Source organism: Rhinolophus hipposideros (assembly GCF_964194185.1).
Source record: "Rhinolophus hipposideros genome assembly, chromosome: 20".
Classification (NCBI taxonomy): domain Eukaryota; kingdom Metazoa; phylum Chordata; class Mammalia; order Chiroptera; family Rhinolophidae; genus Rhinolophus; species Rhinolophus hipposideros.
The window spans coordinates 13256886-13284497 of record NC_138066.1 but is presented as its reverse complement, the minus strand read 5'-3'; the positions used below and the strand labels follow the sequence as shown (position 1 = coordinate 13284497).

At 54.8% G+C, this 27612-nt stretch overlaps 1 protein-coding gene across 1 annotated transcript; it reads right to left on the bottom strand.

The window, feature by feature from the left end:
* Positions 1-1109: 1109 nt before the first annotated feature.
* CAMKK1 (calcium/calmodulin dependent protein kinase kinase 1) lies at positions 1110-27612 on the bottom strand. The gene is made up of 17 exons (XM_081029776.1): positions 27479-27612; positions 21026-21114; positions 20372-20756; positions 19433-19480; positions 18925-18978; positions 18488-18539; positions 18095-18228; positions 17669-17705; positions 16845-16866; positions 15515-15603; positions 12242-12441; positions 10341-10394; positions 9614-9687; positions 7781-7868; positions 7428-7556; positions 5331-5434; positions 1110-3140 (listed from the first exon to the last, which is right to left on the bottom strand). Exons 3-17 carry the CDS (start codon positions 20735-20737, stop codon positions 3068-3070), a joined length of 1524 nt encoding a protein of 507 aa, XP_080885902.1. The 5' UTR covers positions 20738-20756; positions 21026-21114; positions 27479-27612; the 3' UTR covers positions 1110-3067.

The window sequence follows — 27612 nt, the reverse complement described above, 5'->3', positions numbered from 1 at the left end:
GCTGCGCCCTCCACAACTAGATTGAAACAACTACTTGACTTGCAGCTGATGGGTCCTGGAAAAACACACTTAAAAAAAAAAAAACAAAGAACCCCTTATCAATTGGTGTTGGCTTTTGGGGAACTTCTGCCTGACTGCCAGCGGCCCTGCTGGAGTGGGCTCGGTGCAGCCCCTCATGGGACCTTCACATGACGACTAGGAAGAAGGCAGGAGCAGCTCTGGCCTCCATTTCTCAGATGGAAAAACTGATCCCCACGCCTGTGACTTGGTATCCTGCTTGGTCGGCAGTTTCACCCCACTGGGAGCTCCTCAGCTGGGCAAATACCTATCACATAGGACGTGCTGAGGCCGTGGCCTGTAGGGCTGGTTCCAGGCAGCCCAGAGGCAGAAAATTCTTTTTATTTTCAGTGTCTCACTTGCTGAGGACTTACTCTGTGCCAAGCACTATGTCAGATGCTTGGCACAAGGACTTCATTTAACTTGACGAGAACTCCGAGGAAGTGCTGATGTTATCCGCATTCAATCGATCAGGAAACCGAGACTCCTCCGTAACTTGCCAGGATCATAGAGCTATTACATGGCAAGGCTTGGATTCAAGCTCAAGGCTGTCTGACCTCAAAGATGACTCTTTCCATCATGGCCATGGAGGGCCCTGGTGTGAGCAGGGAGCTAGCTGCAGGGTCCCAAAAGCCCATGCCAGTGCCCATGGCGAAGGAAGCACAAGGAGGACACAGGGCCTGTCACAGGGACTCGTATGAGGCTCCATTGGGACTTCTGCCTCATGAGGAGTGGCAATGGCTCCCGGAGACCAGACTTCGGCCTCCCTGGGTCCCTGCGAAACGGGAGGGTTCCCTCGTGGCCAGCCTGCTGGCTCCCAAACAGCCTATCCTTCAAGGAGGGGCCACAGGACCTGCTCAGGAAACTGTCACAGGCCAGTCTGTAGCTCCTCACCCTCCAGAGCCAGCCCCCATCCTTCCCTGTCACCTCCCCCTAGAGCTCCTCTCACTACTATCCTGCTTAGACCCTTTCAGAAAAGCTAGCAAAGCCAGCTGGTCCAGCTGGTAAGAAGGAACACATATGCAGATGCAGAGAATGTACACACAGAGGTGTTTTGTTTTTGTTTTTTAACTCAAGAAAGGGCTTTTATTGGTTTTAACTCACTGCCTGGGAAGTTCATTTTCAAAACCCTCTTATGGAGTTTGTTCATCCCTTGTGCTACATTCAAAAACAATGATGCCAACCCAAACCCTCAGTGACGGAATAAGCACTCCATCCGGTTCGGACCCAGGCCATGAAGCCAGGCCCACCTTTGAGCTCTGCAAGGGCAGGCCCCATAGACGTCGCCCTGTTGAAAACCCCACCCTCCAGGCCCCAGTGCAGAGACGCTCAAGAAAACCTTGCGGATCTGTGACTGGCCTTCTATGAACTCTATAAAAGTGTTCTTAAAAACAGTACTGAGTTATCTTCTAAGCCCTGGGTTACAGTGGAGATGAGCCAGGGAGAAACGTGGACCCATTGACGATGGGCCACAGTCCGCTCACAGCCTTAAACAGACATAGGAACTGTATTACAGATGCATGTGCCAGTGCAAGACATGCGAGTGTGCTGTGTGCAGCAGATGGGCACGCGCGTGCGTATGTGCGTGGAGGCGTGGTGTGCTCCCACAGGCACAGAGCTGTGCAGGACGGGGCACTTCTCCAGCCCAGCCTCCCTTTTCTTCTCAACACAAGTCCTGCTGCAATAGGAAACCCACGCTGCTGACTATCATCCCTTGTTTGGCCCACATTTTCAGGGGAGGTCTCTGAGTCCTGCTGTCTTTTCTTTTGGGGATCAATCTCTCGAGCATTTGATCAGTGAACCCGAAGCCATCAAGGGACCCCAGAGAGAAGGTGACGTGTGCTCCAGCCCGGCCAGGTTCACACACGTGCTCCAGCGCTGCAGCTCTGAGGAGGTTCAGTGGCAACTGTCCTGGGGGCGAGGCAGTGGCGGAAGGCTCGTCTCTCTGACACCACCTGCCCGCATCCACACCCCACCAGGTCCTGCTTCTCGCACAACCTCCAGCTTGGGAAGCTTGTCCTTCATGGTAGCAATGTGAGGGCCGCTTCTGGGGCCAGACTGGGAGGCCAGTGTAGGATCGGAGATTGGATTCCAGTTACCTCGGCATCTGCAACGCCACAGCCCTGTGAGTCCAGAGCTCTCAGTCGATGTCAGCTCCTGGTGTCTCTTCTGCAGCCATGGCGCTGAGGAGCCACAAAGGGAGGGAGTAAGGTGGGCAGGGAAGGTTTTGTGCTCCTGCTTCAGGCTTCTGCTCAGAGCTTTAATTCAGCCCATTCTTCAAAGAGTGCCAAGAGTGAAACACCATCCAGGAAGGTCAGCGCAGTTCACCTGGTTGCCAAATAATGGTGGGGTGTGCTAGGAACAACCCAATGCTGTAGGAGAGGTCATTCGACGTTCCCAAGTAGGGCTTTGCATTCCCTTCCCCTCACATTAGAAATAAAAGTAAAAGACAACAAAAATAGTGAATCTGAATTCTCCAATATTGACCGCTGTCCAGGTGAGGCCCAGGAACCCCCATCAAGGGCTCAGAGAACGAGCTCTGGCAGCACCCCTCTGAGGTGGGCAGAGTACACCCCTCCACGTGCATGTGGCAGCTGAGCCAGGCCTGCCCGGCCCCTAGTGCAAAGTCTCTGCAGTGGTGGTAAGCTAGGCTTCCATCTGTCATTTTGGTTTCTTGCCTCCTGCCTCTGGGCCTTGCCAACAAGCCAAGTGGGGTTTCTAAGGCACCATGGGTACCTACCTTCCTCACAGCATGGGTCCCACCAAAGAGAGTCAGGATGAGGAAAAAGGCCTCGAGGGAGTCCTGTTCCCAAACCCCAGATGACACACATTCCAATCCTGTCCCTGAACACGCACGGAGGTCATGCAGCACGACAGGGAAGGGAAGCCAGGAGAAGGGCCACAGTCCCCAGCCCCCTGCCCGCAGGGGCGGCTGTCGGCATGAGGGCGGTGGGCCTTTGGAGGCGTGGGATGAGCGTGCTGCTGGGCGGCCCTGGGCGCATGCAGGGGCTCAGGACGCAGCCTCATCTTCTTGGACACCGGAGAGCTCCGGGCTCTTGACCCCTTCGCCACACCCATCTTTCCTGGTCAGGAGACACCAAGAGAAAAGGACCTCAGGGGCCAGAATATTCACTCAGGAAGGACGCACTCACAGGCAATCATACCCATCGGCTCTCACGTCCCCCCTTCACCTACTTCCCCAAGCTTGCCCCCTATATCGAGACCCCTTGCTGGTCTCCCTCACCCCAGATCTCATCCTACAAGCCTCCATGGCTCCCTACTACCCAGAGATGAAGTCCAGACTTCCCATTCTGGCTTCCGGAGCCTCTCACGACCTGACCCAGCTGACTTCTCTGCATCCTCAAGCACCAGCCAGTTCACAGACCTTCCATGTTGACTTACATCAGCCCCACGGTCCTGAGTAGAGGGGATTTGGGTTTTACATTTTCTTTGTCTTGTACACAGGGTAGTCTCTTCTATCCATCAGTCTTAGGATTCTGTCACATATTCAATAGATTCCTATATCTGATTTTTCTCCTAAGACCTTTCTTTTTAACACCAATGAACAATGAACAATTTACGACCAATGAACATTTAATGACCAATGAACATTTAATGACCAATGAACAAGTTTGGATAGCTCAAAATTAAGGATCAATCTTATTCAATTCTTCTGTATTGTTTCAAAAATTATCCCAAAGTGTCAAAAACAGAGTTGAGCAAGGACAAATCTGGGACTTTAGGATGAGGTAACACCTGCTTTTCGAAATTAAACTTGGGTCACAGAAGTATAGAATTTTATAGCTGGAAAGTCTTAAGCCCAATCCTCTCACAGTCCAGACAAGGAAACTGGCCTGTCTCCCCATTAACGTGTGTATAAAAGGACAACGATGGCCTCGCTCACTGTATTCTTGGTGGCCAGCCCTGGGCCAGGGGTGGACTAGGTGCCAGGTGTGTCTTTAGCCCGTGACTGGCCTGTCCCACCACTAGGGGGCGATGAGGCACAGGCTGAGCTAGAGTGACCTGAAGTCCAGGTTTGCGGTCATGGTTTTGGCTATGCCTGTCGTCCGGGCATAGCTAGTAACAGCTACCTCTTTCACTGTCAAAAGGGGCTCCATCTGGGTGCTAAAATATGTGATCCCCTACACTAAGGCCAATTCCAGGATCGAGGCCAGCCGACCTACTAGGGAAACCCAAAGGACCCTCTCCCCCAGCCCTGGCCAACTCACTAAAGAGACAGGGAATCAGAAGTGATCCCGCAGTAATATCAAGGCCTCTCCCAGACCCCACCCCTCATCCCTCCTGGGCCAGAAAGTTTGTCAAGAGGAGGGCAAGAGGTTAGTATATGGACATCCTTGAGGGCAAGCAACCTCTGGCTGGGAGCAGACACCAGCTTGTCCACATAGATGGGACCCGGGGCCTGGCATTTCTGAAGAACTCACTAAAAGAGGGTGGCCTCAGACAGAACCAACGTCGAGGCCCCTGGACAGCATCGAGGCCCCAGTGAAAGTACTTCCTGAGAGGCCGAGATACCGGGATCATGTCCCTCGCCTCGTCTCTGGGGAGCACACCTTCTCCACACAGCGGGCTGAAGACACCACGCTACTCCCTGCGGCTCCCTTCACAGTCGGAAGGCAACCGACTTCCCAGGACCAATGCAGGTCCAGGACCCTCTCATGGCTTTCTGTCCGCACGTCTGCAGACCTTGTTGACATCCCAAACTGACTTTATTTTAGTGGGAGAAGATGGGTAAGCTGAGGATGCGGGTCTCAGAAGTTTGGGGAACTTCTTTTCTGACCTCTCCTATCAAGTGGTGAACGCACATGCCTGGTTCACAGCAGAGAGCCTGCAGCCAAGGGGGTTCCTCTTCCCTGGCCCAGTCAGCCAGCCAGCCTGTCCACGCTTACTTGCTGAACAAACATTTACAAAGCGCTGCCTTGGGCACATGACCTCAGCAATGGCTGGAGGTAGCATGAGCCACTCAGGAAAGCAGCTAGCACTACCCCAGGCCAGGAAGAGTCCACAAAGGGGCCCTTCCTCCATAGCTGAGCCATCCTTCCAGAGCAGCAAACGTGAGGCCTGTCTGCAAACCTCTACCAGGCTGCCGTGGGCTGAGGACAGAGGTGCAGACAGGCCCTACTTTGAGACCTGGCCAAATCCCCAGGCTCCGGGCTCAGCCTTCCAGCCTGACGGCAGTGAGAGTCAGGGGATGTGTCACAGCCCCCACCCTACGCCAGGGAGCGTCCTGGGGGCCTCGGCCCACCTTTACTTACAACAGTAAGTTTCCTGGAACAGATGTACACCGCTCTTCCCTCCGTGCTTGGGGCTCAAACGGGTTCCCAAAGGAACGCTTTCTCAGCATGGACTTAACCAGGATCTGGGGAGAACACATCAGTGTGAGGAACACATACCCCCTCACACCCAAACACACCGGCAGCCTCCACTCTGACTCCCTGGGGGAGCAGCTGCTAGGCAGGCCCTTTCTAGTGGCAGAGACAGAAAGAGTACTCCCAGCAGAGGAAATGATAAGAGCATGGTGGGTGATGGCTGAGGGTGAATTCTGGGAACGGGGAGGAGCCGGTCAGTGCAGCTGCTGCATGGTGGGGCTGGGACACCAGGCTGAAAGCGGGGCTTTCTCCTGAGGACATGGGGAGTGCAATTACGAAATGCCTTCTAGCTGAGGTGGGAAGGGTGAAGAGAGGGGAGGCAGTGCCCAGGGGAGGCTGCACTGTGGCCTGGGGGAGATGCGGGCGGGGCTGTTGCACCTTGGCTCTGACTTTGTCCCTCCTCCTGCCACAAAAACAGTTCCATGCCCCTCCTCACATACACACAAACTCACACACACGTGCATAGCACCAGGGGTGCATTCACTTGTTCATTCATTCATTCAACCAACAACAATTTATTGAGTGCCTGCCATATGCCAGTCACTATTTTAGGCACAGGGGCCACATTGAGACAAAAATTCTTGCCCTCACGGAGCTTATATTCTAGTTGGAGGGAGAGGCAATAAATAAGTAAGTAAAATATATAATATGTTGCTTAGTGGTACAGGCTAAGGAGAAAAAAATAAGACAAGGGGGCAAGGTATAACAAAGAAGGTTGGAATTTTAGCTAAGGCACCAGGGAAGGCTCGCTTCTCACTAAGAAGGTGACTTTGGAGTAAAGAGTTGAAGGGAGTGAGGAAGTGAGACCTGAGGAGAGCTGTGCAGGAGCATCTTGGGCAGGGAAGAGAAGTTCAAAGGCCCTGGGGCAGCAGCTCACGTGGCACATGGTTGGAGCCGAGCAAATGGAGGGAGGAGAGATGAGGTCAGCAGGGTCTCAGGGGTGGGCAGGCTGGGCAGGGTCTGTGGCTCTTACTCTGAGTGACACGGGAGCCTGAGTGACCAGGGTCTGAGCTGAGAAGTGACAAGATCAGGTTGCCAGGAGCACCCTGGTGTAACTGTAATGAGGGTGAGGGTGGAAGCAGGGGGACAACATGGGACTCTATTCTAGGGCTTTCGGAGAGAGGCGATGGTGGCTGTGACCAGGGCCATGGCCTAAGGGACCCTGTGGGAACTGACTGGTCCCAGGGACCCCATAGAGGCCTGGAGCTTTACAGGAACAGGCAGGACTTTAGCCAGCTGGCCTAGCGGGGCCTGGACCCAGCAGGGAGGGAAGAAGTACCCAGGCCTGAGCTACCCACAGCACGGCCCAGCTCTCTCTCCTGGCCTTGTGCAGACTCTGACTCGCTGTGGTACCTCAGCACTGGGTGGGCTGTGGTTCTGTGTCCCCAAACCCCCAAGTAGCCATCAGGGGCTACATTAATAACTTCCAGTGTTAATGTGGAAGAGGCCCAGAGGAAGACGAGAAAAACTGAAATGGGAGAGGAGAATGGAGACAGCATTTAGGTGGTGCCTAACTGACATGCAGCAGGGCTCTGGGGCCGCGTCTCCAATTCAGAGGCTTCCTAGGCCTTTTCACTACCATGTTCTTGGCACCTAATACAGCGCCCGGAAAGTAGCAGAAGTTCAATAAATGGAAGAAGGGAAAGAAGGAAAGGAGGCAAGGAAATAGGGAGGGAGGGAGGGAGGGAGGGAGGGAGGGAGGGAGGGAGGGAGGGAAAAAATGCTTCTTCTGGTAAAGGTGAATGATGACACTCAGTGAGGGCAGTATGTCTTTCCAAATCATTCACTCTCCTCAACAAGTCTCCTCCCACGAGGCTGAATAACAAACGTGGCCTCTTTCTCCACGGGCCCAGCATCAACGCCAGCTGACTGTGTGGCCATCCCAATCCCCACACAGCCCGGCACAGAGCAAGTGTCAGACAATGGCCTCGCCCTCCTCGGGCCCTCCCAAGACAAGCGAGCCTCTGCCCCCCACCCTCTTACCACGGTGGTCCAGCTGGGAATGAGCTTGACGGAGTTCTTCACTTCCTCCTCCGTCACTTCCACTACACTGCAGTGCTCCTCTTCCGAGGGAAGGGGCTCCTCCCCATTCCTGGTCACCCAGGGGTGCAACTGCAGAGGTGAGGGCAGGCAGAGGTCAGGGCCACAGGCGGACAGATACCCGGTCAGCAAGGAACCACAGACATTTCACCAGCCATTGGTGTGGGGCCCAAAGCCCACAAACCCCAAACCCAAACCCAATACACACATGTCCTGGGGTAGAGCTGTACAGGAGAAACTGAGGCCTGCTTGCTGTGTCCCAGCCCAGCCTAGCCTAAGATCTCTGGTTCCCTCACCTTGATTTCTGGCACCCCAATTCTTGTTTCAGGATTCTTGTCTAGCATCTTCAGGATTAGGTCTTTGAGCTCCTCACTGACCTTTGGCCTAAAGAGGGGAAGGAAGAAGATGGGGGGGGGGACAGTTGATGAGGATCTTTCCTTCCCACCTCTCTCTCCCCACCCTGTCTGGGGGCTCCCCAATTAGCACCCAGGACAGAGACACCCAACCCTCATTTCTTAGACAGCAGAAGGGACACCTCTAGAGTACAAGGGAGGAGGGAGAGACTTGCAGAACAAGCATATGGCTATCCTTCTCTCCCGAGTAGGAAGTAAAGCAGTCTCCCTCAGGAGACAGAGGCCACAAGCACAGAGTTCCAGGGATACTGGACACTCCTCTGGGTGGCAGAGATGGTGAGGATAATGTGAGAAGCATAGCTTTATAGGACACCAGTGGCCTTCACTCCTACTCACCATCTTTTTCTCTCCCCAACCTGGGAGGGAGCCAGGAAACATTCTCATTTGACAGAGGAGGAAACCGAGCCCAGAGAGGTGAGTGGGTTAGCATATTACCACCCAGAAGACTGAGGGCAGGGAGGAGAGACGTGGGGTGGGGGTCCAGGGGTCTCAGTCCCACATCAGCCTGGACTGTCTCTGCCCAAACTCCAGGCTTCTTTGCCACCAATATTCTCGGGAGCTCATCCCTCCAAACCTTTGGAGAAGGAACCCACTCTTTGGACTGCTGGCTTTGGTTCTCTCTGCTGTCCTACCTACTGAGTCTCTTTTAGAAACGCCTGGACTGGGGAGAAAGATAGCCCGAGCAGGGATACTTTAGGAGGAAAGGAAGGGAGGTCGGCAATTACAGGAAGGGACGGATCCAGGTGGCTAATGTTACGGGCGAGGGACGATGCGGCAGCAGAACGCAGAGGTCCTGGAATGCCAGGGCCAGGGCATGGCCTCTTCCTGTGGGCTTTGGGAAGCCTCAGGAAAACCTGAAGCCGGAGATACGGTGATATTTGTTGTGCTTTATCAGGGTCAACCCAGCCTGATGGTGGTGGCTGGATTGGATGGAGGCCGGCAGCAGGGAGACCCGAGAGGATAGCTGGACAAGGCTGAAGTCAATGAGGCAGGTGCGCAGATGGCAATGAGCCAAGAGACATATATATACGAGGTGGACTTGAGAGGACTTGGGGACCAGACAGGAAGTGGACACGAGGGAGTCGGAGTCACTGAGGACAACTCCAGGTTGGTTTGTGACTTGTCCTGGGCAGTTTGAGCAGATGGCACAAGGGCCCTGAAACATGAGGAGCCGCCGTAGCCAACATCACAATGAGAAGAAGCGGGGATGAGCAGTCCCTCTGGGCTCAGAGACCTTAGTCACAAAGGAAGTGGGGAGAGGAGGGAGTAACTTCAAATCCCAGACCCACTGATAACACTCCTCCGAGCCTCCACTTTTCCATCTGTGAAATGGGGGAGCACACTGGCATCTTGAAGCCACACATAGGGTGGGGGGGACGGTGGAGGCCCCCCGTGGGTCCAGGGTCTGCATGGGATTGGTGCCACTGCCCCCATGGAGGCCTGCAGTGAAGGAGCAGGGTAAACATGGAATGTGGGTCATTCTTGCCCAACTCCTGGCCTCAGACCTCCATCTGCACGAGATCCATTCGGCCCAGTTGTCTCCGAGACCCCACACTACAGTCTCAGCCCTCCATCTGCTCAGGGGCCCCTCCCAGGGAACGGCACCGCCACCTCCAGATCTGCAGGAGGGGGTGGGCCTTCAAAGGGCAAAAGCCCTGCTAAATCTTAGACACGCCTCCCTGGGGTGGGCCGGACCGCCCTCGGTGGACAACTCACTCATCGGGAAACACCACGGCTTCATTCTTGATCTTCTTGTGCAGGGCCAGGATGTAATCGTCGATGAACGGGCACTGTGGGTGGAGAAGCAGACAGAGGATGCAGGCCCAGGGCCAGACTTGTGCTAGGAGACGGGTCTCATCTCTCCAGGCTCCTCATTGGATGGGAGGGGCCTCATCTAACTTGTTCAGGGCCTGACGCACAGCAGGGACCAACACACACTGACTGAACGAGCAAGTCATTGAGGGGACCACGAGCCTGGGTGTAGCCACCGGCATTGCAGACACCTGCAGAAGGGCCTCCAGTCCCGGGTCTGGAATTTGGGAACATGTTCGCTGAGATTCCCTCCTGCCCCTCAGTGCAGTCACGAGAGTGGGAGCACCTGCAGAAGGGGATCTCAGCCACGTCAACGTTGGGGGTCCCCAAGGCCCAGCCTGACCTACAGAAGGAATCAAGGACAATTTGTTGAATGAATGAATGAGGAACTGTGTGAATGGATAAATGGCCTCAAGGGACAGGACAGGGAGGTGGTGATCCCACCTCCCGTTGGGATGTCTGCTGTCCCAGGACTGCCTCACACGAATCTCCTCCCAAGGGGACAAAAAAAAGCCTCTTTTCCTTCCGTCTTCTCTGAGCCAAATGACCTCTTTCAAGTCACTTTCCTTTAGGACACAAAGGAAGGGCCTGCACCTGTCATTCCTCCTGGTCCAGCCCAGCCAGCACTCACCTTCCCATAGACAAAGCAGTACAGCGTGACGCCAGTGGCCCATACATCTAAGGCCTAGAAAGAAAACAGCTCATATCAGTTCCCCAAAAGGCACCAACACCCTTTGCCCACCCAGTTCCAGTGGGCTGTGGGAGACGGCATGCAGGGAACCTCCTTCCTCAATCATATTCACTCAACAAATACTCCCAGGCCTTTGCTCCGAGCTCGGCCGTGCGCTGAGGCCTGGGACCAGAATAGGGCCCCCGTCCTTCAGGGATTCCAAGCCTCAAACCAGATACATTTCCAACTCAACAGGTATAAAACTTCCTTCATTTACAGGGTCACATTTGCTGTACCCATCATACAGATGTACCCTGGACGTGAATATTGAACTCATCCTCACTAAACCAGCTTGTCATTCCTTTTCCTAATGATCCACTGGCGAGGCCACCATCTACCTTTCGGAGCCCAGAAACAGCCCCTACCCACACTAAGGCCCTGGCCCTTGGCCACCTCCGCTACTCCTGGTTCCCAAGGGTCAGGTTCTAACATGTGCTCTCTACCAGTTCTCTTCTGCAACCCCGCCTCCTCTCCTGGTATTGCCTTTCTGTCTTATGCAAATGATTCTCAAATCTCTACCTAAATATCCCAGCCAAAGATGCCTCATCTGAATCCAATCGGGGAACTCCACACAAACACAAACGGACATCATTCTACAAGATAACGGGCCTGCTCTCTAAAATGTCCAGGTCAGGAAAGAGAGACAGGCCAAGGAACTCTTCCATATTAAAGAACACCCAGGAGATGTGACAAGTGAACGTAGCAAGGGGCCCTGGATCGGATCTCGAACCAAAACAAGATAAGGCTTTAAGGACAGAATCAGGACAACTGGTAAAATCTGAATAAGGCTGATTAGATGACAGTCTTCTTACCAATGATAAATTTCCTAATTTTGATCATTGTACTGAGGCTATATAAGAGAATGTCCTTGTTCTTAGAAAATATCTACTGAAGTATTTAATGCTAAAGGGGGTAAGGTCTCCAACTTAACTCTCAAGTGGTTCAGAAAAATGTCATATGCACACACATAAATATAGGGAGAGACGGTGAAAAGGTAAATGGGACAAAATGTCAATAATTGGTGAATCTGGGGAAAATATATATATATGGGAGTTTTTGTATTATTCCTGCAATTTTTCTGTAAATTTGGAATTATATCAAGGGTAAATTTTTAAAAAATCTCTGTCTACATCCCTGCCTCTCTCTTGAGCTCCACACCCACATACATGTTCCAATGCCTCTCGACTGTTGCCCCCTTGGCAGGGCACAGTGGGGCAGCCAGCACGCCACAAGTGAGAGCTGGCATGTGCCCAGGGAAACATACTGAACTGCAGCCCCCTGCTCAGAAAGCTCTGCTCACTGCCTCTGTCACTTAGGAGAAAGCCCCAACTTCCAGCCTGAATGCTGCCCAAGCCCCACTGTGCAAGTACCCTGTACCCTTCCATTTTCCGTTCTCCGATATGTTCTCCGGGTTCTACTTCCTGCTCAAATCCTCCCCAGTCTTCAAAGCCTAGTTCAAACCCTGTAGTCCCCCCAGACATGCGCTCTCCTGCCCTTTCCATCATCTCCAGAAGGGCAGGGAACTGGGCTGCCTGAGCTCTGTCTGTTCCACAGCCCAGAGCAGCTGGCAGGAAAAATCTGCAGGGGAGACTTAGGGTCATTTTGCTGAAAAATGAGAGAAGGCCAAAGTTGGGGATTTTGTCAAACTCTAGGAAGAGGCAAACACAAAGGCAGGGACCATGTTCAGTATTCACTCCCGAGACACAAGGACCCTGGCATCCTCAGGTTGGAAACGAGGCCTCGCTGCAAGCTATGCCGCCCTTTAACCTGAACCCCAACCCGGCCCAGGCCCAGGAAGCCACCTTCCCACTGAAGCTCTGGCCAGAATCAGAAATGGCCTCAGGGGCCATGAACGCTGGGGTCCCGGCCGTGCTGGACAGCTGAGCATCGTTTCCCTCGAACTGGTTGCTGACGCCGAAGTCGGCAATCTTCACATGCCCGTCGTCCCCCAGGAGCAAGTTGGATGGCTTGATGTCCCTGTGGATGATCTTCTGGCAGTGCACTACAGAGAGAGGCAGCTGGAGCACGGGCCTGGGGGACCACTGCCCAGAACCCCCCACCTGCCCTCACCTGGCCAGGGTAGCCCGTCTCAGGTGAGAAGGAGCCCCACACACACTCCTCTTATAAGGACCTCAGAAGAGGACTGCAGGGCCCTGTGCTCCACCCTGCAGTGAAGACACTGAGGCCAGCCCAGGCCGTGAGCCGTGAGACAGGGCTCTTAGGAGCCTTTGGACTCCAAGTCCAGTGCTCTCTCCAGGGCAATCAAAGCACCTGTTGCTAGGTCAGGTCAGAAGACACTGGGGGAGGGGAGGGTTCTCCATGGCCATCTCTGGCCCTCCCATGTGAGTACTACTGCAGGCCCAAAGCCCATCAAAACCTTTTCCCAGTCCCATTCCCCACCCATCCTGGTCAGAGATGTTCCTGCTCCCCGGACGTAGGGTGGGATTGTGGGGATCCTGCCTAGGTACTGCCTCGGCCCTAGGGACTCTGGGCTGAAGAAGATTCAGAGAGAGCTTGGGACCGCTGGGATAAGCATGGCTGGGTAAGGGCCAGACTCATCTAGTGGGCTAGGAGCTCAACCTGCTTTCTGAGGCCAGCACTGCTGGGAAGAGACGGGCAGCTCAGGCTGAGAGAAGGCACTGACCCCACCCCACTGCCATGCACTAGAGGGATGACAGACCCCAGGATGTTGGAGGGGAGGAACGATGGAAAGGGAAGCAGAAGAGGGTAGCAGAAGATGAGGAGAAAAGTAAGGCTGGGGGCCGAGTGAGTGAGTGTGACCTAACAACAAAACCAATGGTCCTATAGTACCAGGCACACACCAGGGATTTGGCACATACCCACCAGAGCATAGAGGCTCAGGGGCTGTGTATTGGACCATGTAAAGTGGTCTCAAGTTTTTATCTCAAACCCTGGCCTCTCTCTTGAACTCGGGGCTCTTTATCCGTGTGGCTACCCAGTAGGCATCTCAATATATATATCTCAGTATTTCTCAAGAACACGTCTAATTCAGAACTTGATTTCTCTGTCTGCAATCTCCATCACCACCACCACCAAACAAACCAAAGAGAATAACCCCTGCGCTCGCTCTAGTCCTTCCCTTTTGGTTAATGGCATATCGCCATTTGCTCAGGTTTCTCTCTCACACCCCACATCCAATTCACCAGCAAGTCCTATGGGCTCAACCTCTAAGACATAGTCCAGAGCTGGCTACTTCTCACACATGCATTGTTGCACTTGCCCCATTGGTAAGAATCAGGTCAGGACTCTTCACCCACAGAGAGCTCCCGGGACAGCCTCGATGCCCTCTTAGAGGGACCAGAATCACAGGCTCAGCGTCCATTCACCTGCCAGTCCAGCCCCTGGTGCTCACCAGTCCATCCTGAGAAGCCTTCCACCCGATTCCCTGGGCCTTGATAAGGTTTTACCCAAGAGTCAGATGGGATGAGCTCGGGGATTTTTTTTTTGGGGGGGGGGTGTGGAAGGGTGGGATAGAGGATGGGAGAAATCAGGCCCTTCAATGAGGAGAAGGTCCCAGGACAGGAAGGGGGTAGAGGTCAAGCTGGTCCAGGGTGGTGCCCACACCAAGGGTGAAATGCCCCCTTCCTATACCTCTAGGCCTTCGCTCAGGACTTTCTGCAAAGCCTTCCTCCCTCTGGGCCTCAGTTTCCCCATATATACAAAGAGAATATTCATCTGAAGGCATTGGAGTGGCTCCAATGATCTAAGAATAGTCCTGGTTTCTGTCATCTCATCTGGGCTCTTATCCTATTCCCCCAGGGCAATAATGTGCTCCTGATTAATCAAGCTAAGGTTTTAGAGAGACAGGCCCTACTTCTGCTCCCCAAACCAGGCCAGAAGCCCAGGTGTCTGGGGGCCCTCCCGATGACCAGGACTAGCCACCCCACCTCTTTCCTATCTCCTCCCCACTTGCCACTGTCCTAATCCAAGTCTTACCATCTGTCACTTGGGCTATAGAAACAGCCTCCCCCCTAACCAGCTGGCTGCCTCTTGCCCTTTATCCAGCCCCCACACAACTGTTCTCTCAGATGCAAATCCTATCATGCCCCTCTCCTGCTCAAAGCCCTCAGGGGTTTCATACCCTGACAGAATGGATCCTGAAAATTCTGTGGAGGCATTCCTAGCGTTCAAGGTGTGGCCTTCACAGTACTTCCTATATCCTTTTCCTCTACAACCTCCCACTCCCCTCATGCTTCAACAAAATTGAACTTCTCCCCTTTCTTAAATAATACATATGCACACTCCCCTCTGTGCCTCTGCCATGCAGTTCTCTCTGCCTGCTGTACTCTCTCTCACTCATCCCTCAAGCCTGACTAACAAACTCCTACTTATCCCTCAGAACCCTGACCACAAGTGACCTCCTCTGGGAAGCCTCCCTGGCCCCTCGGTGCTCTGACAGCCCCCATGCCTCCCCAGCCTGGGCAGGCACCGCACTATGTCATCTACTTGCTTAGATTCCTGTCCCTCCTACTTGGCTGTGAGATCCTTGAGGTCCTGTCTGGGTCCTTGTCACCTCCCTGCCCCCAGCCATCACTTAGTAGGTTCCCATAAATGAATGAATGGAATGAATATGCGTGAATAAAGGAATTGCATAAATAGAGGCTAAGCTAACATCCTCCCTCCTCAACGCTCATCATTTTAGGGCCCCTCACAGTAAACCCAACCTGCCACCACCCACAGGCTCCAGGACAGGACAGGCTCTCAAGCAGCTGGACAGAATCTCTTCCTTCCCACATCTCTTGAGGTCCTGTAGAGCGGCTAAGCTTGGCTAAGAACTCAGCAGAGGAGAGATATAGTCAGAACACCCAAGGAGCAGAACGACTTAATGGTGACTCAGCACTGGGAAGCCTGCCACCATCCCCTTCACCTTTCTTTTCAGGAGGTTTTGGCCCAGCCCACAGGTCCATGCCCCGCCCCCAAAGGAAGCTGATTGGCAGATCAGCGCTGGCTGACAGGAACTGCTCAGAGCCTATTCAGCCTGGGCTCCCCGCTGTGGTGTCCCCCTACCCGGTCCCCAGACCCCAGTCCCAGGGGGCAGGCGGCCCCTCACTCACAGTACTCAAGGCCCAGGACGATGTCCCGCAGGTAGAGGCGCGCTTGCTCCTCTGGGAAGGGCTTGTCGCAAGGTACCTCCATGACTGGCCTATGGGGACAGAGGGGAAAAGGAATTTCAGCTGAATCTGGTTGAATAAAGGCAGACAGCAGGGGAAAGAGAACAGGGACAGCACCCTTCAGGCCCCTTGGGACCTCCAAGGAGCACTCTATGCTTAAACGGGTCCTGAGAACCTAAGATAATTAGCTTTTTCTGCCATATAATGAAAATTTTAAAACACACATAGACACAAATATCCATTTACAATCATTATAATTTCAAGTTAGCTTAATCTTCATTTCTGGCTCAATATAACTTCTTCTAAGTACTTAATTATCTATAATCGAACAGTTGCAAAGATGCCATTTAAAGCAGTGTTTTTCAAACTAAGTCCAGACCTAACTCACAGAGGATCAGGAAATCAATTTAGTGGGTGGCTACTGCTTATTTTCTAATGAAGTAGAATATAGCGGAATATATCATATGTAATAAGGATATGTGCTGTTTTGTAAAACTGGTTTCAGTTACAGATATAGATGGTAACATGCAACTCGTATTTCTCACTTTGAATGAAGGTCAAAACCTTTTGAAAGCCCCCGAGTTTTAAAGGGACACTATTACCTGCCCCCATGCCCATATAGGTCATTAGGAAGTCCCCCAGCAGAGAGACAACCATAGTCTGTATTCAAGGACTTGGCAGTTAGGGCTTCCGGTCCACCCAGGCCCATGCCCATTACTCCATGTCTGCTTCTTAACAAATGCCCTGAGAAGGCAAAATGAGGCAGACATGAGTTAGAATCCTAGGTTTCATCAGTGACTTGCTGTGTGGTATTGGGCAAGGCACTTACCCCCTCTGAACCTCAGCTTCCCCTCTTGTAAATGGAAGGGAAAGGAGTCCCACCCTTCCAACTCACAAACGTGTAAAGCTGAAATAACTCTGTGATTTGAATACAGGTAAGAATTGAGTCCCATCTCTACACTTTCACTTGAGAAACACTCCTTTTTCCTTCGTCTCCTCCATCAAAATCTTCTTTCCAGTTTTTCAAGGCCTAGTTCAAAACCCACCCCCTCTTCCAGAGGCCTCCCTGACTGTTCCAGCCTCACTGACCCCATCAGACTTCAAAGAATCGTCCTCTTGGTCTCTCGTTTCCCGCCAGACCAGAGATCCCCAAGGGCAGGGCCCAGGCCTCTGCTTTCTCCTAGAATAGCTGACCCTAGGACTAGGGACACAGGGAGGGAGAAAGGAAGGCCTGGCTGAGACTTGACCTGCCTGATTGGGATGGGGAACTCACCCCTTTCTCAGGAGGTCAAACACTGAAAGAAAAGAAAAGAAAAGAAGGTAAGGTGCAGCCAGGCGGGCAGAGCAGTGATGCCAAGGTCCCTCCCTGTTCTGGAGGGTGGGCGGGGGGCAGGCATCCAGTCATACTTGAGGGAGGGACAGGACAGGGGTCCCATGGCATCAGAGGAAATAAATGGGCGAGAGTGCGGGGTCTCCTATGGACCTACCTCATCTAATTCACCATGAACCCCTTTTATGGGGTAGAGGTGGGCTGAGGCTCAGAGAAGGGGCAGAAATTGTCCTAAAGGTCATAGAGGATAGGCAAGTAGGAAAGGGAGTGGAGACTAAAGCCTTGGCCTCTAATTTGTACAAGTGTTCCTTCTGCCCCTTTTCCTGAAGGTCTCTGAGCCCAGCCATGAATTAGACACCACGAACTTAATTTAATGTTCATACTAACAATAACAGCTAATGTGTCTTGCATATAATAACCCATTTATTCCTCACATCAACCCTGTGAGGTAGATACCATTATTATCCCAATTTTACAGGTGAGGAAACTGAGGCACAGAGCTATCAGACAGGGCGTGGGAACCCACAGTATGTAGCCTGATTCCTGTATCTACCTGACCCATAGTCTCTCTGATCAGCAGAGGCGGGGCTTAAAAAGATCTATTGAATCTAACAGGATCTTCTGAGCCTGGCTCAGCAGAGCTGGCCAGGGGAATCAGGGCTGGAGAACGGGTTTCCTCCCTGCCCCTGTGAAGGTCATGTGTGTCTCCCAGGAGCCCTTGGACCAACCCCAGGTGAGCTGCTTTGGGGATGAGCTGGGTCACTCACCTAAATAGAGATTGTCCTCCGCTGGGTCATCCAGAACCTGGTCAGAAGGAACAGACATGGGGATAAGGCTTGAGGAGGCAGGGGGGGAGTCCCAGGCTTCCTTCTCCTTGCCAGCCCCTGGACCCCCAGAATGCTCTGTAGCCACCCCAGACAATGGAGCAGGAACTGAGCAGGCACAGACAGATGAGACCTCAGAAATCATTCACGCTCACCCTCCGTGACATCTTGAGACCATCCCAGACCAGCCCGAAAGGACTCCTGAAGCCTCGCTGCAGCCCCTGCCCCAAGTCCGGCCGTGCCCTTGGAGGGCTTGGCCACATCTGCTCCCTCAGTGAGATCCTTGGGTCTGTGCTGAGTGTGCCCAGGACCAGAGGCTGCTCCACAGGCGTCGGGCACGGTTCCCAACCACTGCCCACCATCACCTACCTCAATCAGCTTGACCACATTCACATGGTCCAGCTTCTTCAGGATGGCGATCTCCTGGTACACCCGCTCCAGGGGTAGCAGCTGCTTGGCTGGCCCTCCTGGTGCAGCCTGGGACCCTCTTGGGGGAGGGCGACCTGTGACCAGGTAAAGGAGTCAAGCCCCTGTGAAAGGAGGGCGCGCCTCACCGTGGCCCCACAACCAGCCTCAAGCAAGAATCTTGCGAGACCATGGTCTTGTCCCCAACGCACCAAGCACATGACCACCACCAGGACTTTGCTTATGCTGTCCCCACTCCACCCCCAGTCCTAACGAAAACAAGCTAGGGACCAAGGTCTCGTCTTCCCCTGCCCCCAGGCTAGGGGCTCCCAAGCACAGGGCCCGACAGAAACATACGTGGAAAGCCATACTGCTTCAGTAACTTCTTTTTGGAAAGAACTTTCATTGCCTGAGGAGGGAAGGGTGGAAATGTCACTTGTGTGTAGCCACCAGGGGCTAGAACAGGCTAGTTATATGTGGAGTGAGCCCAGAAAGGCACATTGGGCATCTGCCACCAGCACTGAGGGTATGGCTGGGTATGGTCAAGCTGGGCGAGGAGGTGGCCATATTTGAGTGTAGGCCTTACCCCTATTCCCAACAAGCCTTTCTGGAGCTCTCCCCTCAGAGGTACCCAGCCTCTGCTTGCGTATTCCCAGGGTCAAGAAGTTCTTCCTTTGATAGTTTAGTCCCTCCAGAGGCAGTGTTGTTCTCTGTCTTCCCAGCACAGCTTCTGCCCACCCCCCAGGATTCTAGGGCCCGACCAGGCAACACCTCCCTCCAATGCCCAGACTCACATAGTGTCTGTCTTCACTTTCATTATAGGCCAGTCTCACCACGCCATAAGCACCCTGCGGATAAACACAGGTCAGCCCCCCTGAACACAGCAATCTCCTCCAGGACTAGCTCAGGCAAAGGGGAGCCTGGACAGCTCGGGTCCCCTCCTCCTGCATCCCATCTCCACCATCCCCACCAACAGACATACATTTCAGGCAGACAGGGGAGGGGCTCCTGAGACCTGCTAACTGCCCCTGCCTAGCTCACTGCGGCTTCACGCGGCCCCCAGCCCCTGTCTTCCAGCAAAAACTCTGGGGAATAAGGAGTCATCTCCCACCTCCCCCCACACACACCCCAGGTATTTCCTACAAAGGACAACATTGTCCTCACTTCCAGGCTTGTGCCTTCCTGCCTCTCTGCCTCACATTCTCAGAGGAGAAGGGATTGTGCCAAGGAAAGGATCCAGACAGGCTGCTTTTGCAAAGCCCCAGATGAAGTTCTCACTGCTTCTGGCCGGCCCAGTCCTACCTTGCCAATTTCACTCTGCAACTTGTACTGATTCAGCTGTACACAGTCCTGGAGGAAAAAGAGGGAGAATCAGGTAAAGCTGGATTCAGAGGCAGCATTGCTCTCACCTCAGGAGCCTGTTCAAGGGCCCAACCCTGGTCCCAGGTCCCTCACTGCTAGACCCCAGGTTTCATCACTTTTCAAGTAGGGATGGGGAAACGTGGTGGTGCCAACACCACCAAAAGTAACAAGAAGCCTCGGGTGATGTTTGAAAACATGAATGGTAAGCCATGGCTATGCTTTGCTCCCTAGGAACTGGGGAAGGAAAAATGCACTGATTCCTGCTTGGATGCTGGAGTCTGGGAGACCCGGATCTGTAAGAAACCCATGAGCGAGTATTTCTAGAATCCGAAATACTTGGACAAGAAGGAGGAGAAGAGACCTGGGGAGAGAAGACCAGATCCCTGGCTCAGGTATAAAAAGCTCAGCCTCTGAAGGCTGTACATTGCTCAGTATCCAGGTTCACTTTCAGATCTAAATGGCAAGGACAGAGCCAGTGCGAGCCTAACGGCTGAAAGCACGCTGGCAGCTTGAGTCGGCGGAGACCCAAGGAGGCATTAGAGGTAGGGGCTCAAGCTGGGGCAGTCTTGGGGTGCAAGGACACTATGTCTATTTTCAAATCTCTAAGAGGACTTCTTGGGGGACAAGGGAGGGGCCTATTTCCAAGGCCTGACCAGGTGGGGGTGGGAATGGTGGGACGTAAAGGACGGAGAGGTTGGCTCAGCTGGGGCTTCCCTGGGTGGGAAGAGGCCGTACTGCGAAGTAGCGAGCCCCTCCACTCTGGGGGGGGGGGTGCAAACCGAGGGCTAGACAGCTGCGTGGCAGAAACAGGAGCAGAAAGGGCCTTTGCTGAAGACAACTAAAAAGCTCAGGAGCACAGCCTAGCTCTGCCCCACCAACCTCTGCGTCTGAGATGGCCACATGATGGGACTCGATGGTGGGCCTCCGCCAGGCCCGTGGGGAGGTATGGTTGGCAGGGCCTGTGGCGTAAGGCCCAGCCTGGGCCTCCAAGCAGCTTCCTGCTGGCCGCTCCTGCAGGGACAACTTCCTGGCTGAGAGGCTAGGCCGGGATAGGGGGAGTCTTGAAGCACAGCCAGGGATCATGGAGGCAGCTCTGGCCCGTGGCGGAGGGTCCACACCGTTCCTGGCAGGCCCTGGGCCACCATCAGCCTCCTCCAAATGGGCCACATCAATGGCAGCCACTCGCTCCACCAACTCTGCCCGAGGGTCCTGGCAGCAGACTGCTGGGCCCCCTTCCATTGCCATGGTCAGCCTTATTAGGAACCTGAGAAAAGAGGGCAGAAAAGGTTTCAATTCTGGCCATGGAGCAAGGAGGTCCGATCTCTAGGCCCTTCTCCCACTGTAGCCACAACCCTGTGGGTCCCAGCCCCACGCTTTTTCCCTGCCTGGTCCCTCTGCCTGGGGTGCCAGCACCCAAGCTCAGGTCTGTCCCTACTAACTGAAGGAATTCTAGGAACTCCTTTGGCTCTGCGGCACATCAGCCCTTCTAGACCTCAGTATTCCCATCTGTAAAACAGGCATAGTCACATCTACCTTGCTGGTTTCACAGGGAAGCAGGGAGAATTTGATATGCTGGAGTCAGGACAGACAGACACAGGCAGAACACTGGAGGCCCAGCAACCCTGGGAGAAAGAGAGTCCAGGGTCAGCTCAGGCCCAGCTCCAGCAGACGGCCCAGTGACTCACCAGCCCCACCCCTTGACAGTAGAGCATTCCAGTGCTGCTGCCTGGAAGCGAAGCTGGGCGCTGGTCATGCAGAGGCCTCCTGATGCTCCAGGCCCACTCACCTCCTCCAGGGCAGCCTTCCAGATATTCCTGCCCCCTACACCACCCCTCTCACTGCTTCCAGGAAAATGTCCCTGGGGCTCCAGCCTCTCTCATCTCCTCCAGGGAGGCCTCTCCAGGGCTACAGGGCAAGTCTCCCATTACTCCCCTCTCTGCCCCCAGCAGGACCTACAGCCCAGGACAGGGTTCATTAGGGCAGGGGGGTTGCTGTTTTGGTGGCTGTCAAGAAAGACTTCACTGCCCTCAAAGGTCATTCCTTACTTCTCCTGGTTTTCCCTTACAGTTTATTTGTGTGGCCAAATGTTTGCCACATCTGCTCAGACCATGATGCTCCCCCTGGCCTGGCCTTACACCCACCCAGACCCAGTCTGATCCCCAAACCAGACGAATGACTTAAACCCCAAACCAACCTCCCACCTCCATGCCCCAGCCCTCACCCTTGACCACAATCCTGGGGGGAAGCCTGGCTCTCAGGTTGGGACTCCATTTCTGACCCAGGCCACGCACTGGCCCCACCCCCGCCCGATGCCCCTCCCCCTTCCTGGGCCAAACCAGGCATCTTTCCAGGAAAAGGAAGTGAGTGGACTCCTGACCCTTTGCCCTTCCTGTCTGGTGATAACTTCCTCTGTCCCCACTTTGAGAACACAGGCCTCTGTTTCACCCCTCATCCTCCCACCACCTTGCTTTGACAGATGTCAAGGAGGCAGGGCTTGCCAGAGTCCTCTGGCCACAGAGGAGCCTGGGCTGGGTTCTGGTCCTACCTGCCAACCTACTGTGAGGGCTTGGGTAGGCTCCTTCCCGAATGAGCCTAAATCTCTCCATCTGTGCTATGGATGTGGGGCCTTCCCAGAGACCCTAGGGCCGTGGCAAGGCTTGGAGATAGAGCGTGGGTAAGGGTGTGGTCCAGAGCCCCTGTGGAAGCCTGAAGGTGGTGGGACTCATGTGGGCATGCAGAAAGGAAGGGGGGAAGGGACATGGAGGCTGGACCTAGAGGAGTGTGTGTGTGTGTGTGTGTGTGTGTGTGTGTGTGTGTTGGTGAGCCAAGAGCATCAATAAGTCCTCCGTGGAGGTGAGAGAAGAGTGAGTAGGGCTTACCTCCCTGGAAGAGGTAAGAGGGGGCAGTGAATGGGGATGAGTATCAGGGAGGTTTGGGAACCAGGTCCCTTGTAGGAAGGAGGAAGCCAAGGCTGAAGGGAGCCCTCCACGCCTGGCCCACCCGTTCTACTCCTCCCTGTGGGTGACCCACGCTTCTGTCTGCCGTCCCCTCACTCTGCAGGCCCTTCTTCTCCTATGAGAATATAAATTCCATACATTAGAGCTCTTATCTGCCTTGTCTCCATAAGATCAGTGGTGTCTGCAGCAGTGCCTGGCACACAGTAGGAGCTTGATAAATATTTGTTGAATGAATGAGTGGTTTCTGTAGTGACCATTACTATGGCCCCATTAGACAGATGGGAAAGCAGCCTCAGAGAGGAGACCGCAATAAGCCTAAGGCCCCAGCCCAAGGCAGGGACTGAATCAGTGTCAGAAGTTCCTGACCTCTAGTCCCAGGCAGGGACCAAGGGACAGAACCACCACCCAAAGAGATCAAAGGCTGCCCTAGCCCCTCAGATTTGCATCTGATTTCCCCAAGGCTGTTAGACCAACCAGAGGCCATCCTCCTTTACCTGTCTTTCCCTTTTCTGAAGGGGGACAGAGGCCCAGCAAGGGTCAGGGATGGTACAGGGGTCACACAGGAAGTCAGTGCAGAGCTTTCCTGCTGCAGCCTGGGGCCCTGTTACCTGGTTTAAAGGCTACACCTTCCTGGCTGAGCCCATGGGCAGGTGACTGCACCTCTGCCTGGGTTTTCCTCATTTGCAGAACGGGGTTACCAGCAGTCTCGGCTCCCTGAGCAGGTGGTTGTGAGAAGGAGTGCACGCCCATGCAGAGTTCAGAGCTGAGCCTGCCACTAAGGAAGCCCCGTAAAAGTGAGTTGTTGTTGTGCTGCTGATGTTGTGATTGCCTGGCACACACTGTGGCCCAGATGGATGCGAGGGCGGCATAAGGAGGCTATGAGTGCTGACGTCAGACCCTCCAAGCTCCCTCCTGCCCTGGATCAAATTCAGGTGACTAAGCACGTCTGTGAGGCAGCCCGGGAGGCCCCAGGTTCCTGCCTCGTGTCCAAGCGACAGGGCCTGGTGCCCAAGGCTGTGCATGTGGGGGCATGTGTCCACGCGTGAGGGAATGTGTGTGAGCAGGGCTGCGGGCCTGGAGGGACGACGTGTGTGTGTGTGTGTGTGTGTGAAGGGGGGGCGCACACATAGGCACGCATCTGCATGAAGACAGAAATCTCTTGGTGTGGTCTATATGTGTATATAAGTTTGGTCATGTGCACTGTGGGGGCCATTGCAACCTGAACACAGAAGGTCAAGTTTAAACTTCCCACCGGTCAGCTGTCCACCAATCTGGGGTTGCCTGCTGGGCTGGGCTGTGTGTCTTGGGCAAGACCCAGTCCTCTCTGGGGGCTCTCCAACAGGGTCTCTCAAGGCTCTCCCCAAGCTGAGATCCCAGTAGACACTTTGTAGAAACTAACTCGGCAGATAACAAGGTGTCACATGGGCAAAGAGGACAGACAGACTGGGACCCAGGCCCAGGATAGAGCAAGGCCTTGGGCACGGGGAGCCGCCCAGGGTCCAGCCGAGTCCTGCAGCCAAGAATGGCCAGACTCAGGCTGTTCCGCACCGGGAAAAGCTACCCCAGTCTGGTCCTCCCAGGCTGGGACTATGTTGTCTTGGACCACTCTTATGAGTGTCAGTTTCCTCATATGTGAGTCGGATAGATGGCCCCCATTCTGCCAACTCCCAGGGCTATGAAAGGAAGTAGAGACTGTGGACCCTGAAGCAGTTTGTGCCCAAGCAATGTGGGGCTGGGAGGTGTCTGTGTCAGGAAGTCACCGAGGGAAAGCCTGGATGTACAAAATGCAGTACCATATCTCCCCCTGGTTCCGGGAAGGCCTAGCGTTCGCCTCCTCAGGCTCCTTCTCTCAGACTTTGTCCTCCAGCCACAGGTGTCTGGCTACCCCCAAGAGATGCAGACCCTGGCTCTGGATCCTGCTTGGCCCTTAGAATGTGCCCCATCCACCTGGGTCCCTCAGGGGAACAGGACAGAGCGGCAGATCCTGCTCTCTTTCCAGCTGGGTCAAGCAGCCCCGCCTGGATGACTTCAGGCACCAGTCAGGCCTCATTCTGAGTTCTGGAAGGCTGCTGTGAACCGCAGGGCCAGGTTGAGCAGGGGACCAGCTACGATCCAGGAAGAGAGGCCACAGCCCTGACTGGGAGAGGACTGGCCAGAAGGGAAAGCTGTACGGAGACGGCCTAGCTACCCGGGCCAGACACAGAAGGTGGCCTTGACATCACTGGGCTGCCTCACAGGAGCTGTGTTTATGCTCCTGACAAGTGTCTGGATGGCCCTGGCAACCAGTCCCCTTGGCAGCTCCCGCCTCCACCCGGGATGACTCAGTCCCCTCCAGGGACGCCCAGGCGTAAGATGCCAAGTCATGCTTGAGGATGCCTGCTGTGAGGACACCCCTCCCACCATCCCAGGGGAGGCCTTGAACACTGAGGTGGGCCCTACCTGCCTTGGCACGGCATCCCTCTGTTCACCCTGGCTGATGGTCTCACCTCTACCTCTACACCTCCTCACCCTCCGTACCAGGTCTGTACCTCCAGCCCAATTCTTTCCAGCCAGCTGTCTCCTCCCCTCCAGGTTCCTGGGCAGCTAAGATCCAACAGGGCCCCGATTCAACTCAGCATTTCCTAAGTCTGCTCTTCCTCCTCTGTTCCCATCACAGAGATGGCACCACCGTCCTCCCAGTTCTCCCAGGCCAGGAACCCAGGAGCCGTCCTCATCACCATCTTCTCCCTTTCTCCAGCCTTGCTCCCCCACCCCCACCTCCCACCCCGAAATTACTCTCCACTCTGGCCAAACCACACTACTCGCAGCTTCCCGAACTGCGGACTGGGTTCTGCCGCCAGGCCTTTGTACAAGCTATGCCTTCTGCCTCCCCCTCCTTTTCTGCCAGAGGACAGCCCCCACATCTCCTCCTCTGGGAGCCCTCCCTGATCTCCCCACTGCTGGGGCAAGTCACCAAGTTGATCTTCTCTAAAAGTCCAGATTCAGGCCTCCGCTTTCCTTCCCCACTGCTTCTAACCACGCAGGCCTCCCTGACTCCAGGCTCACATCCCAACCACACCCCAGCCCATCTTCCATACCAGTTACTAGAGGGACTATCTCTATGGGCAATTATGGTCACAGTTCTCCCAGATAAGGACCTTGGAATCTGGAGGACAGAGGGCAGGAGACCTAGCCTCAGGCTTGGGGCTCACAGGCTGGGGAGCAGCCAGGGACACAGACTCCTGGGATGCAAATCCAGAGTCACTCATTTATGTGGCAGATGCTCACTGAGCACCAGCTGGACGTGCCCAGGCACTGTGCTGGGTGCTGAAAGATAAAGCAATGGACCAAAAAGACAAAGTCCCTGCTTTCATGCAGTTTAATTTCTACTGGGGCAAGATGCAACAAACAAGAAAGCCCATAATTAACAGATGATATGTCAAGTGGTACGTGCTATGGAGAAAAATACAATCCTGTAAGGCGGGATCAAGAGTGAGGGGTTGCTATTTATACTGTGCGGTCAGGAAAGACCTTTCTGATGCATTATTTGAGCAGAATCTGAAGGAAGTGAAGGAGCGAGCAGTGTGGACATCTAGGAAGGGCATTTCAGGAAGAGGAATCAGCAACGGCACAGGAACAGTGCTCACTCTGTCTGAGGAACAGCAAGGAGGCCAATGTGGCTGGAGTGGGCTATTCAGCATGAGAGGTACCTGATGGTGATCAGCGTGACACCTGTATGAGAAAGCGTCATTCACTGTGCCTGGCCTCAGGGATGGCTTCCTGGAGGAGGAGGCATTTAAGTTCTTTCATGACCACTGAGTAAGGATTTCCGAGAGGGAGAGGACAGAAATTCACACTGTACATGACAGAGAGCCATTTCCTGGTTGGGACTCAGGGCTTGGCTTGGGGGATTGGGATGAGGGAAGTCTTTATGGACAAAAAACCAGAAGCTCTCAAAAGCCAGAGGAGGGTTTTGAGCAGGGGAGTGGCTCCGTCCAGTGAGGTTTAAAATGATCCCTGTGCCTACTGTGGGAATTGAGGGTGAGAGACCAGGGAGGAGGTAGGGGTCCCCAGAGTCTGTGGGCAAAAGACACAGTCTGGCACACAGTGGGGACTCAATCTGTACAAGCTGAATGAAGGAGTGAGGGATGTGGGGAGACCAGGGGATCTTCCCTCAGGGACACAAGCTGTGTGCTCCCCTGCACTCCTGGGCCCACTTGGCAGATATACAGTCCCCTATGCACCCACCGACGTGCAGTCCTGTGACCTGGGACATAACCTTCTCTACACACCTTTGTGCACTCAACACACACACCCCTCACGGGCAGGCGCACGCCGATGTCCACGTGACCGGCCCTCACACACCACTCCATCCCTCTAATGTACACCCCTCACACACACAGGCACACTCCTGTGTCCACGTGACACACGCACACCGCCTCCAAACACCACACACAGGTCCCCGCGCACGTGTGCGCCCTCTGCGCCACCAGTTCTGTGTCTGTGTGACCCCAGAAGCCGCAGCGACCGCCCCCGCCGCCCCCCTCCAACCCCGCCCCAGCCAGGAGAGGACTGCGCAGCTAAAGCCACGCACCTCGTCGGTCCCATTCATTCCCCCGGCCCCCTCCCCGGTTTTGAAGGAGGACTCAAGGGAGGGCCGTGTGGGAGGAGCGCTCCACGCAGATCCACACGTGGGTGCACCCGTCTGGGCCCACTCCGCACAGACACTGCCCAGCGCTGGGGCGGGGGTGGGTAGCGCGCCGGGTATGGACGCAGTCCCGCAGACTCGAGCTGGGGAAGGCACGCAGACCACGGGGCGCCCGCATGGATGCGGTCCCGGCTGCCAGCGCAGACAGAAGCTGGTTCCGGAGGCAAGCGGTAAAGCCGGCCCTGCAGACACAAGCGGGAGGATCCCCGCAGGTCGAGGTCCTGTCTGCCCCCGTAGACTCGGCCTCAGAGACCATCCTCCCCTCTGCGGGCTCCCAGCAGACGTTCAGGCGTTCGTCCCTTCCCGCTCCCCGACCCGGGTCCCCTCCCCGCAGACCCCTACCTCGGCGCCTGGCGGCAGTCTCCGCAGCCCAGTGGGCGGCCCCGCTCGCTCCCGCGGCGCGCGCCCCGCTCGGCCCGCCTGGCCCCGGCCTGAATCGCGGAGCTCAGACCGCCGGCGTCGCGGCTCCGGGCTGC

Excerpts from the sequence above, each read along its gene's own strand:
- CAMKK1 (XM_081029776.1), bottom strand. The coding sequence starts at position 20,737 with ATGGCAATGGAAGGGGGCCCAGCAGTCTGCTGCCAGGACCCTCGGGCA. Across the intron at positions 18,540-18,924 it reads AAAGTGAAGACAGACACTAT|GCAATGAAAGTTCTTTCCAA; the intron begins GTGAGTCTGGGC and ends TTCCCTCCTCAG. Across the intron at positions 15,604-16,844 it reads TTTGACCTCCTGAGAAAGGG|GCCAGTCATGGAGGTACCTT; the intron begins GTGAGTTCCCCA and ends CTGTCCCCATAG.